Source organism: Dipteris shenzhenensis, chromosome 31, assembly GCF_047967505.1.
Source record: "Dipteris shenzhenensis isolate YYH24624 ecotype China chromosome 31, Dip_SZ_1.0, whole genome shotgun sequence".
Taxonomy (NCBI): domain Eukaryota; kingdom Viridiplantae; phylum Streptophyta; class Polypodiopsida; order Gleicheniales; family Dipteridaceae; genus Dipteris; species Dipteris shenzhenensis.
The window spans coordinates 29,391,525-29,406,806 of record NC_141626.1 but is presented as its reverse complement, the minus strand read 5'-3'; the positions used below and the strand labels follow the sequence as shown (position 1 = coordinate 29,406,806).

Here is a 15,282-nt window from a genome sequence, read left to right as displayed (position 1 = left end):
CCTATCATCATCCCTCTATTTGAAAGATGAAGGGATCTGACACACTCTTTTCCCTATCAATCTCAATCTGCAGATGCTTTTGTTTAAATATTTGAACAACAAATCGACCTATGCTAATGTAATGAATCAAAAGAAGATCTCCCTTGAGGATTCAAAAATTTGCTGGGAAATCTTTCCAACCATATATAAAGAAGACCATTATGTTTGGCAAACCACATGTTTCCGCAAGGCCTTGTAGCTTAACATGGCAAATCAAATTAGAATTCGTAAGGTACACTCTACAATTCCCAACAACCACAAAAGCCATACTACTCTTGAAATGCGGACATATGAAGAGAGAGAGAGAGAGAGAGAGAGAGAGAGAGAGAGAGAGAGAGAGATGAGTGCTTTCCACCTAGCCTTTATTATTTCCACCGAGCTTTTATTAGGAGAGCATCTAATTGTTCAAAGATCAAGGACTTACAATTGTGACACATGGCTTAATGAAGGTTCACAAAAGGAAAACTTCCCTCTAGGCTACCTATCGTAATGACTTCTTTAAGAAAGTCACCTTAACCAAATACAAACTAAAAAACATGGAAGGCCCTTTGGAACAAATCTCCCTATAGTCCCTTAGGAGGGTGAAAAAGATCGAGTTAAGATGAGATGGTGCCTTCATCCCCATGCATCAGCTTTGATTGATCATGAGAAATACAGAGTCCCCATGCAGTGATCTAATAGCCAGCCACACCATATTGAAAGCTAGCCAGCTAGAGATGATCGTCCAGTCCAGGGGCACCCCTTGACGCCGAAAAACTCCCATTTCGAGAGGTCCTTCCATGAATGCATGGCCCCGGCCGGTGAAAACCACCTCCTCTTGCCGGTCTAAGGCCTAGTGGGCAAAGCCGGTGAGGAAAAACTGGCATGCTAGTGGCACCCGAGGTGGCCTAAATTAAGGTAGCTACCGCCATTTTCAGCAAGCAGCGATTTCGAGGTGAGGGATCCATGGTCCTCGGGTGCATGGGGAGGGGCTTTAAAGGGGCACCAATGGACATTGAATTGTCTCGTTAACTATCTATTTTGTGGTGTGATTAGAAGAAAATAACATAATGGTGGGTGGCCGTGGGCACAGAGATCTAAGCAAAGACTTGAGACCAGGAAGAAGCCAACCTTTTTCGTGTTGGGTCATTCTCCTTTCTGCCCAAAAGCTTGATTTTCAAGCTCATTTGGTGATGCTGCCTGCGCATCACCTGCTTGAACCACTCGATCCTTGGCAAGTTTGATCCAGGGTCCGTCGGGAAGCAGAGTTGTTCGACTCAGAAAGAGTGTCAGAGAAGTTTGGGGAATAGTAAATGCTTATTGGGTCTCTTTAGTCCGCTTGCCGCTTGACTGAAATTCGGGAAACGCAGGACGTCAGTAGCATCTACAAGGCTCGAACGCAGAGATGTCGGTATCCAATCCGAACAAGCACAAGTTAGTGTTGGGTCAAGGACCCGCTTTATGCTCTGTATGCTTAGAAGTTGTTAATGATGCGGGCGATAGATCCGTCGCGAAGCTGGCGTGCGGGCATCGTTTCCATTTGGGTGCGTATCTGTTTCCTGCTTTACATTTCCCCCCCCTCCGATTCTGCAAGATATTTTGCACTTTGAGCAGCAGAGTAAACATTGAAGGTTTGCATCACAGTTATTATGTAAGTCTCGCTCTGTTCATCCTATATTCGATATACATCAGCTACTAAGAATGGTTCTAACCACTTGCGTATTGCCTTTCAGTGTTTCTCCCTCAATTGAGTAGAGAGTTGATCCAATACCTTGTAACAGATGCTAGGACCTACAATAAGCAGCATTGATCATTGATAGGCTATACTCTCGCGAGTTATATCTTATGTTATGTTGCAGATATCACATACTATATTTCAAATTGGTGAGTGACATACACAATTGGAGAGCTTATTCAAAGACTTTTCAGTATTGCTGCCACATCAGCATGGAGGGTTAGTGAGCAAATAAGTGACGATTTTGCAGACAGATGGCAGATATTTTAGAACAGCAGCTATTTGTTTCACATCTGCAATCCAGCCACTCTTAAAATTTTGTTAGAATTGTTTTTGTGTGTCTAGAATGAGATCTAAATTTCTGTTTGTAGGGATAAGGTACACTTCGACAAAGGTGATGACATGGTTTCAGAAAATAATATATCACTTAAGCTGGTTCTCAGAATGGCTGAGGACTTAACCTTCTACCCTGGAAGAGTAGCATCTCAATACACCATTATTCTCCTCCTACGTATCTGCTTGTTGTATTCTGGGGATCCTAAAGTTTTAGAGTTTCAAGAGATTGTTCCACTCTTTAGGTTCATCACCTTGTACAGGACTCAATAACTTTAAAATCCCCATACTTCTGCGTCAAGAGGGATGTGCTAAGACTATGCCAGAAAATGGCTCGGGCATAATGTCAGCAACCGATAAGTGTACCCCCTCAGTTCTGACACTAACTTTAGTTGCCTTGCCTTCCAAGTTAAACCTCAAGGAAAGGGGTGATTTTTTACTCATTCCAGCAGATAGCAACACCCTTTTAGCCCTATCCATGGAAATACAGCTTGTATTATTGTCCCAGGCCTGGACATCAAATTTTTGGCTGATTGCTCTAATTTTGGCCTCTTATAGGCAGACCAGGTCGACTTTGCACTCCTTTTGAAGCCCTATCACTTAGACCTCTTGACTTTTCATGAGAGAATCTTCATTGGTGGTTGGGGGAGAGCTTTGGGGTGCTACTGCTTGACTTTTTGGCTTTCCCATTCTTCCCCACCAGCTGCCCTGACTCTTCTATGTCGAGGAAGGACACATTGAAAGGCCTTCAATTCCTCAAATTTCACATTAACAGTTTAACGTTATCAGTGTCATCCAGTTGCTAGAGCTCTTGATCCCACTATCCAGCAGTTCCCCTTTTTCCAAGGATGGCGAGATGAGTTTGCAATCTCGTTCAGATTCTTTTAGGATTCAGAGATCCTGCCTTCCCTTCCCAGGTTATTGAGAGATACTAACTCTATACAACTGCATATACAGTGCTAGAGAATATCCCCATCATGAAGACGCATGGCTATAGAGGCTCCAAGCTATCAAGGCTGCTCAAATACTACACCTACAACACTGCTCTTAGACAGGTCTCTCACACTCTTCCAGAGAGACTGAAATTTCATGTGAGAATGAGGGATGAGGGCCTGTTGGGGCTTCTCTATAGGGCCCCCCCTTCAGCAAGTCTGTGCCTGGTTGGCGGTCAATGGTCGATGTTAACCAAGTTTTACTCAACTCTACCTTTGTGACACGTTTTGTCATCTGCTGCTATGATCCTGCATAGCCATAATGCTGCTGTTTTGGCTGCGTTTGCAGGTGCAAGCTGCTCCTTGTTTGTGCCTTACTATATGCAAGTCTAACCTATGTCCAATGTCAAAATAGAGGCTTACAAATAGTGGAACATTAGTAGCTATTCTTGTCAAAGACAGCTTATTCAGTAGTCTGTAGATAACTCTAGAATACTAATTTATGTTATAAAGTGAGCTCTAGGGTACTAGAGACAGAGTGCATATACACAGTGCTAGAGAATATCCCCATCATGAAGACGCATGGCTATAGAGGCTCCAAGCTATCAAGGCTGCTCAAATACTACACCTACAACACTGCTCTTAGACAGGTCTCTCACACTCTTCCAGAGAGACTGAAATTTCATGTGAGAATGAGGGATGAGGGCCTGTTGGGGCTTCTCTATAGGGCCCCCCCTTCAGCAAGTCTGTGCCTGGTTGGCGGTCAATGGTCGATGTTAACCAAGTTTTGCTCAACTCTACCTTTGTGACACGTTTTTGTCATCTGCTGCTATGATCCTGCATAGCCATAATGCTGCTGTTTTGGCTGCGTTTGCAGGTGCAAGCTGCTCCTTGTTTGTGCCTTACTATATGCAAGTCTAACCTATGTCCAATGTCAAAATAGAGGCTTACAAATAGTGGAACATTAGTAGCTATTCTTGTCAAAGACAGCTTATTCAGTAGTCTGTAGATAACTCTAGAATACTAATTTATGTTATAAAGTGAGCTCTAGGGTACTAGAGACAGAGTGTTAAACTAAAGCATGTGCATGTTTACCACATGGCATTATCCTGCATTCATATTGTACTTTTATATTGGACTGCCACGTGTATAGAACAGTCCCATAATCATGTGTACAGTTGCAACAGTACCTTGAATAATCACACATGCTATTCTGAGATCACAGGAGTATGCTATAATCAGCACTCTTACCAACTCAAGTAGCACTGTCCCTCTAACTCCTCTTTTCTACCTTGAAGCAGCTTGGAGAGCAGTTTGGAGCACTCAACCTCGACTCCCTGTCAGTGGGACCTTATTGAGCGCGGATATAGCTCCGTGCTGTGTGCTGATTATGTTCGATTCACTTCAGTTTTAGTGTTGGGAAGCTTCTTTTACATAGTCCAGCTTATGAAGTTGCAACTGTGAAAATACAACCTGGTTTCTCTGTTTACGCATGTGAAAGAGGGTTTGTACATAAGTGGTTGTCCATGCATGTGGCTGTCTGAGTGTGTCTCTCTCTCTCTTTTCTTTTCAGCCTTGTTTTTCAATAATTTTATACTTTATCTATTACTTACTTGTGTTATGAAGCTACTTATGTTGAAACTGCACGCTGTTGACAGTTGAAAGATCGAAACAAGGTTTTAAAGAACACTTTGAATTCAGATACAAAAAGGTTCTTTTTAATTGCGAATTCGGTGCACATTTGTTCTCATGGTTTGTGTTTATTGGGCATGTCTTTGGCAGACTGTATTGGCTCTGCATTCAATGCTAAGGGAACAATGCAGTGTCCAAACTGCAGACGTGTTGAGGATGGTCAGTGGCTATATGCAAATGGTTGTCATCAGCAGCATGAATTTATGATGGAGGACATGATTATTGAGGACGAGTATGCTCTGTATGCTGGAGTCTCGGAGCTTCTTTTCCCTCATGATTTGATGGCAAGATTTCTTATAAGCTTAATTTGTCTTTTATTTCTGTTACTCTTGTGACATTGTTGGATGTTCATGTCTTTGGTTTTCTGGTTCGACTGAATCTATTAGCCGGTGCCTAATCTGAATCTCGAGTATCGAAAATGCACACCATTTGTTTCAGAAGCCTTTTTACAAGGCTGAATCTGCTCTCTGTAATAGGTTTTAACATTTTGAGCTAACTAGTCTAGGGTGAGAGCTCTTTTTCCCTCATGATTTTATGGTAAGTTCTTGCAAGTTTGGTTCTCTCTCCACGCCACTTGTTTCAGAAGCCTTTTTACAAGGCTGAATCTGCTCTCTGTAACAGGTTTTAACATTTTCAGCTTACTAGTCTAGGGTGAGAGCTCTTTTTCCCTCATGATTTCATGGTAAGTTCTTGCAAGTTTGTTTATGGACTTGTATTTGTCAGAGCTTTCTCGATGTTGAAAGTTGTGCTTTTTTGGTTCCTTGATGCAATGATTTTGTTCATTTTTGTGTTACGTCGGAGTATAAAATTTGGATGCTAGAATACAGATGGCAAGTTCAGAAGCCTTTTTAGAACTCCATAGAATTTGATATTTTTCAAATGGTAGAACTAATATAAAACAAGATGGCATCTGTCACTGTGTTGAGTCCCCTAAAGTTTTTGGAGCAGTAGCATTTTCATGCTATTTCTAGTCATAAAGATTTCTACATGGGTGAATTATTCCATGCTGCCCCTTTGCTTGTAGTCACAGCCATCCTGTTTAATGTATGATTCTTGTTTCTGCATTGAGCTTAACAAAACGTGGGCATTTTCTGTCAACTGGCAGCATTTTGGGCATCAGCAGTGGTGTCCTTATGAAAGCTCGTATGCACAGTTTTCAGTGTCTCTCGGGGTGTCTCTCGGGTGAATCCCTTATTCCACATGGGGGCTGGTTTAATGTATTTCCCTTGTCTTTTAGATTATTGCCACTTTCTGAAAGCTGATACCAACTTTATTGTTTTCAGAGAGAACGATCTTCCTCCAACTTCATGTGGGTACTCTTAAACAATTGTTCTATCTGGATTAAGGAAGTGCATTTGTTTTTTCTTATTATCATTTAAAATCGTTGCTTTTGGCCAATGGCTTCTCTGAACTATTATAATATTAAGATGGTTTTAGCTTCTCTGAACTATGCAGATGCGGACCTGATTGTGGATGTGCTTATTGGTGAGAGCACGGGTGGTGTTGATTTGAATCGTCAAAGGGAAGATCCAAGTTTATCTAGACATGTAGAGGCGATGTCTGATGTCCCTTTGAGTGCACATCGTGGAGCTACTGCTATGCAAGATCGTGTTGGTGGACAGCGGGTCTCTCATCCTCCAGGGCATTGGGCTCAACCTGCTTCAACTCCTTTGATACCCCTGAATGGTGGTGGCCCTTTGGGAGGCACTGTCCTGCATGATAGACCGAGATGGCCTCAATCAGATGCCAACAGTCCACGAACAACAGAAAACTCCTTTCACCTGCAGTTCGAGGGAAATCGGTATTTACCTATCATAACATTTTTATTGGTGTTACTCTATCCTCGTTTTTATTGGTGGACAAAAGGGGGTGGGGGAGGGGGGTTCATTATTTAAGGTTTTGAATGAGATGGAGCAGGTAATAATCATGGATTTTGTGGCAGTTTCTTTGAAAGGCCTGTTGATTTGGTGACAAATACCACAAGTTCACCTAACATCTTACCTCATGCTCAGAACAACAATATGCGTGTATGGGGAGGATCTAATCATACAGCCTCCAGTCATTCTCCTTTCAGTGTTTCTGATAGCCACAGAGGAAGGGTTTCAGGCACGAGTCAAATACCAGCTGGACAGCCTGTTCACTATGCTCCAGATGGCCTGATGTCGCCGGAGCTGCTGCCTTGGGGTTTTTCTGGTGTATCTACAGTACATGATGGAGTACAGGAGACCGGACACAGCGAACACACAGATTTCTCACAATGGAGGTGGGAAGGATCATCTGGTTTTTGGCTGTGTCCTCCAGAACCAGAGGTGCAAAGGTGGGCACCACCACCATTGTCTGGTTTGTATGGCTTGCGAAACAATTTTGGGTCAGATAGATCAACACAAGCTGGCTTAAGAGATCCTCAAGGACATTTTACTCAGTTTCAAGGACATCGTTTTCAGGTATTCCCGTCTTCCTTCATGTTGGATCCTGAAGTTGATATGCGGTCTTTTCAGCCTCCAGCACCCTTTGATCGCTCAAGATAGTTATATAGCCAATTGATTTGAAGCAATGGATTAAGATTCTGGATCCTTTCTGAAGAAATTATTTCTCTGAATTGTCAAAAAGTTATGCAGAGAACCAACCGATTGGTTTGGACACTGAAAACAGAGGATTATCACCTTATTATTTGGTGTTGCAGAGGTAAATTGTTTGTCACTATGCCTGGGAAGTTAATGTTATGGTGCAAGATAGCTTGCAATTACTACTACTATTCTGGTTCTGACACATGGAATATCCAATGGGGCGACATTTCAAATTTTAACTTATGCATGCTATTGTTGTGATGACTGAGCGAGCCTGCAGCTCCAGAGTTCTCCAAAATCTCAGAACAAAGACCTTTGTATAAATGGTTGCTGAAGTTTGTGGTGGTGTGCAGATATGTGCATGTGAGAGCGGGCACTGAAACATGGTGAAGATAGCATAATAGCTAGCCACTTGGGGGGGGGGAGAGAGAGAGAGAGAGAGAGAGAGAGGAGGTGATACATGATATGATATAATGATTAATGTCCATTAGAGATATATAGTACAGGGGGAATGTGTTCTACAAGTTGCAGCTTCGCAGAGAGAGGAGGTGATATATGATATGATATAATGATTAATGTCCATTAGAGATATATAGTACAGGGGGAATGTGTTCTACAAGTTGCAGCTTCGCAGATAGCTGTTAATTGTTTGCGTTTCTGTTTGTCCATTAGAGGTTTATGGTACAAGGGGAGGAATATGTCTTACAAGTTGCAGCTCTGCAGATAGCTATTAATCATTTTTGTTTTGTTTGTGGCCAAACTTTAACCCCCCCCACCCCCCCACCCAAAAAAAAAAGATGAATTTCATTCATGTGGTCTGCTTGAGATGGTGAGTGGGAAAGGGGGCGAATTGAAAAGAGAGAGAGAGAGAGAGAAAAGGGGGGGAGAAAAGATGGGAGGATACAAATAGCAAGATGGGCGATTTCAAGGGATACAAATAGCAAGTGCAACTTAGTCCAATCATAACGAGATGGTGTGTGGAAAAGGGGGCTGAGAAAGAGAGAAGAGAGAGAGAGAAGAGGAAGAGGGGGGGGGGGGCGGGGGCGGGATGTAAAGATGGAGGATTTCAAGGGATGTAAATAGCATGTGCAACTTAGGCCAATCATAAATTCCAAATGCAAAATTTAAAAAATCAACATTTTTAGCTTCTCAAAGTCGAACCTTCAATTAGACGTTCCCATGGGGTAGGCCAAAAAAGCCATCTTTTATTGTAAGTGGGGGGGTTAATGCCCAAAAAAGAGACCCAGTACAAAAGGTAGCCAAAGAGAGGTAGACCCTCTAGGCCTACGCTCAAAGAGCAGGATTCAGGTAAGATAGTTCTCGACCTATGCTCTTTATTGGTTTGCCAATGCTCTATATGCATCCTTCAGGAAATGAAAACTATTCTTGTTACCTTGACCAACACTGCGGGCCTCGTCCTTGAGACACTTAGATATTGATTTGGTAGGAGAAGTCTCGATGATCTGATGAACCTCGCCAAAGATCTGCCTTTTCTTCAAACATCCTTTTCTTATGATTTGCTTGAGGGAGCTCTTCCTTAGATGCTTCAAAGGAACCATCACCTTGGAGAAACTCATTCTCAATCTACAAGTCCATCTTTGACCCTTCCAAGCCTTTAGAATCACTTGTCTGAGAGGCTTGACAAGCCAAAATCATGGTGACCTTGATCTTTGAGAACCTTCAAATTCTCAGGCTTGTCAATCGTTGTATCCGCACATGTAGCTTGGGAGGGGGGAAGGACTGTCCCAAATTGCACCACCTTAGATTTCCCTTTTTGGCTGACCACTGTCCAAGAGCCTTCATCATCATCATTCTAGGGTGAAGCCTCCTTATCAGGATGGGAGAGCTTAGGAGGCTCTTGAGAGGGAGTCTCCTTTTGCATGTCATTCGAGGGCAATAGGGCTTGCTAAATTATCAACCTCAGCTTCAAGAATCAGGCAGCATCTCAGTCTTTTCTCCCAAAGCCAGACGGGTGTTGGATAGCTTCTTAGGACAATTGCTTGCAAAGTGAGTTGTCTCGTGATAGATGAAGCATGTGCTCGGAAAGGCGTTGAATCTGACTTGTTGGGCAATGACCACCCCATCTGGAGTGACAATCTCCACAACGTTTGGAATATCTTGCGCTCTGTCGCATAAAATCCATGCTCTCCTAAGGTTAGAAAAGGAATTAGGAGGAGGTAGAACAAGGAGAACCCGACTGAGAGAGGACACAACAAGCTCCAGAGAATCAGGATGGTAGGGAGGTTTGACAGATTAATCCATATAGGGCATTCTCAAAACAAAAACTCATTGATGCTAAAGGACGGGCTCCAAGGGATAACCAAGATTGTGGCACCAGCAAGCATAAAAGACGTCCTGACCATCTCATCCCTAACCTATTTTGAGGCCAGAGGCACCAAGAGAAAACCCTTGCCAAGAAACCTAGCCGAACCCCCGATCGACAAAATACCGCACTTGAAAGGCATAAATTAGTTCAACTCAACTAGAGACAAGACCCTCTTGGTCAAACAGGCCTCATATGTGCCATAGTGGGTTTTGGCATTTCTGAGCTCCCCGCACGATGCCGAACACATTTGCCTTTTGCGCCATGGTGAGATTCTTATTGGATTGCTCAGAAATGACCATTATAGCGCAAAAATTTAGTGAATGAAAATATTAATGCCAACAACAATTAAAGTTACAAAATACAATGACAGAATAAAATAAATTTTGTAAAAGAACACAAAATGGGGCACTGTATGAAAAGTATATCTGTATTCATATAAAATAAAATTTTTATACAATAAGGCTTTAGAGCATTTCTCTCTTCTCTAAAACAGTGAGAACATTGGGCTTTGAATTCCCAAATACACTCCTAGCTCTAAACCTAGTAGATAAAGAGTCAACGCTATTGTCGTTTGCTAGCCAGGGACATGGCTGCTGCCGTCAATGCCATACCTTGACAATTGGTTCCAAAGGCATTGAGGGCAGCCATGCAGTTCACCAAAATGACATTGTCAGCATTGCGATTGATGTCAGCATGACTAATCACTCCTGAAAAGGCCTTGCACTTTAGGTCATTAGTGCCATGTGGAGAAATCTTTTTGTGAATAACCACAAAGCGCCCTTTTGCTTGGCCAAGGTAATGTGCCAGTGAGTGATCTCGGTCGAAGCTACTGCGAACAAGGTGTTGTCAAGATGAGAATAGGTCGACCTCAAATGCCTCCTGCAACAGTCCAACATTACATTAGAATTCCGTTAAAGCAAAAGTATACCAAGAGAGAAGAAATTCAAAGCTCATAGTTTCTTGCCACTATGGAGTCATCATGCTCAATCCCTTCCTCTTTGTCAATGAGGATGGATCCAGAGGCCTCCTGCTGTCTGGAGTGAGATGTGGAGGCTTCTTCTGGAACATCAAGTAGGTCGGACTAGATTGCTATCTCTGCATCTTTGATTTGGGCCAGTGTTAAAAGCAAGAACCTCTTCTATTGAATCATATGCTCCCAAAAACCTAGGTTCTTGCATAGTCATGTCCACCTCGTATCCACACAGGACACCAAGAGCTTCATCCTCCCAGAGACCAAACATAACCTCTATGTCATGGAGAAAGAGGTATTGTTCTCCATCGACAAGAAGGGGAGCAAGAAACCATATCACTGTTGCCGGGTCAACAGAGGTGGTGCCCGAGGTGGATGGAACTTGAGAAGTAGAATGGGGTTCAAGAGGTCACTGGAGCACTTCCAGGGCCAATGCAGCTTCCCGCTCCTCAGCTTCTTCATCTATGGGCTCTTCATTGTAGATGTTGGGCCCATCTACAGAAATGAGAGGATCGGAAAGGGCAGGGGCAGGGTCAGGTCTTGAGGTTGAGGCCTCCTCTTCCATTTGTCCCTCTTGGAGAAGGAAAATTAAGGTCATTTCCCAAGATAGGCACCTATTTCTTGTGTTTCCGACGACTCCACATGTTAGGAGGTCATCAGTGTCCACCTCCCTAAACCCTAGGGGTGTGAGCTGGGCTCGAAAGCGATCTAAACACTTCACGAACCTGGGTTCTTGATTGAACAAGAACTTCAAATAATCAATTGGGACCCATCTTTTTGTAGACTCATCAAGTTGATATGCAAAACTCGCGATGTGGTCTTGCATGTACTTGATGAGGTCTTCAAAATTGTCTCGGGCTCCCAAGTAGGTGCCTAGGACATCTATGCTCTTATCAAAGACTGGAAATAAATCCTCCTCTCTATCAACAATTAATGGAGTATGGGAGATGAAATCGTGGAAGGCAGACCTAGCAAAATCCATGGTAGTTTGGTAGCTAGGAGAACTATGGCTATGATAGTGAAACTTTGAAACTAAAGTAACTTTATAACCTATATATACCCAAATGTTCTAAATATAAATAATAAAAAGAACTATAAACTTTTTGGGCAAAACTTGACATTGACATGAAACAAAACCATTCAAAACATCAAAATTAATTGCACCACTATTAATTGGAAAATGTCAAAGTCCACAATTGTTCCACCCCACATTGTTTACAATCTTCAATATTGCAGGAGGGATAAAAGTGGCACTATGCATGAGCTTCTCTGCATGCTTTCCTACCTTTTCACCATTTAAGGTAAAGTGAAAGGACTCAGACATGCCAACCTCCATGACCAATAGGTGTTCCCGCACATCCATGAGAGTCCACTGTGATGTGACGGTCACATTCTTGACATCTCCTAAATGAGAACCAATACATAAACTTACCCCTGTATTATCATTATCATCGTTAGAGTCAAGGGGGAGCCAATTGCCACCTGTTTTCTTCCAGCGCCTATATTGGAAAGCAAAATATAACATTTGGTGGGAGATGTGGTACTTGACAACCACATTGTCCTTACATACATGGCATTGAAACAAATCACCCTTTTGTTCACCTGACCTACTTCCCCAATTCACCCCAAGTAATTCCTCAAGGGCATTCTCATGTAGGCACTTGCATGACCACATGGTTTTTGTTTTGTGCATCTGGATATTCTGAAAACAAGAAGCAAAAATGTGCAGAGGCATAAACCAAGACAACCTTACCCATTTAGAGCCAAATGTAAACTTCATGGCCATGCCCACATCCTTTGCAATCTTTTCCTTGTATGATTGCACTGTTCTTATGTCCACCATGCTGCAATCCATGTCTTCAAGTTGTGGTGTTGCAATGCATTGAAGGTGGCCATAGCCTGATGCCATCCTTAGAGTAATGTACTTGGTATTATACCAATAGATATTTCTTTGTTTCAAAGCAGAGGACTTCTCTCCAGCATGCATTTGCCTTCCTAAATCCTCATGAATGGCAATAAACTTACCTAAGAAGTACTCGACTGGTTCCCACTCCTCAAAGTCTGAAGGAAATACATATGGTATGCACAAGTGCTTTTTCAAAATAAAATTTCAAACTGACTCATTACACTGGTTCTATTTCAAAATACAATTTCAAGCTGACTCATTACACTTCAAAATCTTACACAAAATGTAGTCTTACAATGCGATGGTATTGTCGATTGATTGCTTGACGGAGGAAGGCGCATGTCCTTCCCCATGTAGATGTGTTGCACCTTTGCAAGCCATCCTTTCTTCCCAAGCTTGAACTTCATGATGCGGCCCTTCCATTCATGCAAAAGATCACCTCTTTTGCTCTTGGGAAGCTTATGTGGACCCTTGGCAGATCCTCTCATGACTATCCACTCATTCAAGCTATAGGTGCAAGGCACCCATTCACCCAGTGCATTTTTGCTCTTGTGGGATGCAGAGTACATGTATGGTCTCATCACCATGCTTGTACAGAGGTCACAACAACAATAGTGGACTAGAAAGTGCAGCTTTGAGGGAGAGAGCAAGTCCGATAGAGGGAGAGGGAGAAGGTATACAGGGTACAACTGAAGGTTGATAGAGGCTCCAAGAGGTGATGTAGCTAGGAATGGAGGGAGAAAGAGCAGAGGGGGATGAGCAGCTGCTCCAGGAGGTGTTGTATCTAGGAATGGAGGGAGAAAGACTAGAGGGGGATGAGCAGCCACTACAAGAGGTACTATAGCTAGGAATGGAGGGAGAAAGAGCAGAGTGGGATGAGCAGCTGCTGCTGTAGGAGGTGCTATAGCTAGGAATGGAGAGAGAATGAGCAGCTGCTACAGGAGGTGCTGGAGAGGGAGAAAGATAGTGGACCAAAGCAGGAGGGGGCAGAGAAGATGCCAAATGAGTTCTCTACAGAGAGTAATATCATCACCTATTAAATTTGCATAGATCTATGGGCCTAGGATTATTTTATTCCATTTTTGATTAGTCATACATTTAATTAAAAAAGGATTAGTTATCTACATAGGTATATATTTCACTTGATTGAAATGTTTTAATAAAATCACATACATACCTCACTTTTAGTGTGTGTGATACCTCTAATAGTGATAATGAGTTAGACTTGTGTTTTCCAGCCTTTGATGGGATAGAATTAATTATTGCATTAGAAATTCAAGCTTGAAAATGTCATTAAAGCAAGAAATTTGCAAAGAAATAGTTGAAGGGAGTGAAAGAGACTAAAAGATAATTCCAAATATTGCAACCTATAATATAAGGAGCCAACAAATATATATTTCTAAATATTCCTCCCCCTGCTCTCCCTCCCCCTTCCCCTCTCCTCCTCCCCTTCCACCTCCCCCCTCCCTCCCCTTTTCCCCTTCCACCTCCTTCTCACCTTTCTACCCCCCCTTGTTGCATTTTGTTCCCTCTTCTACCTCCTTCTTGTAGCTCATGAGCCCTTCCACAAATCCCCCCCCTTCATGATGAACGGCCTCTTTGCAGCTCCCTAGAATTTGGGTGGGAGGGCCATTGCACCCCCCTTGCACTCTTTGATGCTGCCTTAGTAGGACCTGCTATGGTAGTGGGTCAGTAGCTAGCCCGATCTTCCCTTGAGCTTGGTGGACCTGGGTGCGGTTGTGAATTTCCCCCCTAGGCAATCCCAAAGAGGGCACAACCCTCCTGTAAGCAAGACTGCCTTCAGTGGACTACCTCTAAGCAAGGAGTCCCTCCTATGGCTACTCTCAGCAAGTGAGTGCTTTGTCTAGGGCCTTCCTCTCAGGCTTCCCTTTCCAAGTTTTTTGGGTTTTCCACCACAAAGGAGCTTGTAATTTTTCTCAAGGCACTCAAGATAGTATTTTTGGGAGGGCTCTTGGCAAAGGTCTCAGAGGGCCTTTCTCCTTTGTATTATTATTTGAGCTTTCCCTTTTTTCTAGCCCCTTACATAGCCTTTGGGGGTCTTTTAACAAGGCACAAATCCTCTCCCAGCCTCCCTCTTTTTCCTTTTTCCTCTCTTCTTGTTGCAGAGCAGTAGTTGTGGTTAGTCTTCTAAAGAACAAATATTAGTTGTGACCATTGGTCTGGCCAGAGGGGCTCACATGGCAGCACCCTCGGCTCCTCAAGCCATTAAGGCTCTTCTATCTCCAAAGTGAAAACACCAGGTGAAGAAAGACACATAGTCCCTTCAAGATAAGGCAGTGGTAAGTAAGATAGTTGGCCTCACACGAACCAGAAGTCAGGTTTGTGATTAGATCCAAACAAGCTTAGCATTGGATGGGGACCACATCCAAGAGGTTACCATCTATGGCAGAGGGGTTTTCCTTCTCCATCTAAGTTCCCCCTACACTACATGATCACTACTGGTCCCACTCCTTTTGGGCCCACATCTTGTTTACCTTATCCCTTGGTACCATGGTCTCACTGTTGATGATATGGAGTTGACCCATTAGGTGCCTTGCTTCTTCCTAGTGACACTCCAATTCTCGAGGCTCCCCAAGGAGTACATGTCCATTCTTCACTCCATTGGGAGAGCCTTTGGCAACTCCCCTTCTCAAACGACCACATTAGTGGTTGCAGATGATGGGGCCCCCAAGCTCTGGTTGATTGTGGAATGCTTGAAGGCTCATTAGGAGGAGATTTATTAGAGAAGCTAGATGGTGGTGAGTTCAGACAATGGATTGATATTTTAGCTTTGTCAAGGCAA

The 15,282-nt window shown here is 43.2% G+C and overlaps 1 protein-coding gene across 5 annotated transcripts; it reads left to right on the top strand.

The window, feature by feature from the left end:
- Nucleotides 1-1,063: 1,063 nt before the first annotated feature.
- On the top strand, nucleotides 1,064-7,658 carry LOC147881310 (uncharacterized). Of its 5 annotated transcripts, none has more exons than XM_087402446.1 (7): nucleotides 1,477-1,562; nucleotides 1,752-1,902; nucleotides 4,801-4,994; nucleotides 5,816-5,892; nucleotides 5,994-6,019; nucleotides 6,148-6,511; nucleotides 6,653-7,658. In XM_087402446.1, exons 2-7 carry the CDS (start codon nucleotides 1,869-1,871, stop codon nucleotides 7,236-7,238), a joined length of 1,281 nt encoding a protein of 426 aa, XP_087258572.1. In that variant the 5' UTR covers nucleotides 1,477-1,562; nucleotides 1,752-1,868; the 3' UTR covers nucleotides 7,239-7,658. The 5 variants fall into 5 exon arrangements, with proteins under 5 accessions (XP_087258571.1, XP_087258570.1, XP_087258573.1 ...); XM_087402448.1 differs by having other exon boundaries at nucleotides 1,478-1,562; nucleotides 4,320-4,994; XM_087402445.1 differs by lacking the exon at nucleotides 1,752-1,902 and having other exon boundaries at nucleotides 1,064-1,562; nucleotides 6,166-6,511.
- The last annotated feature ends 7,624 nt before the right edge of the window (nucleotides 7,659-15,282 follow it).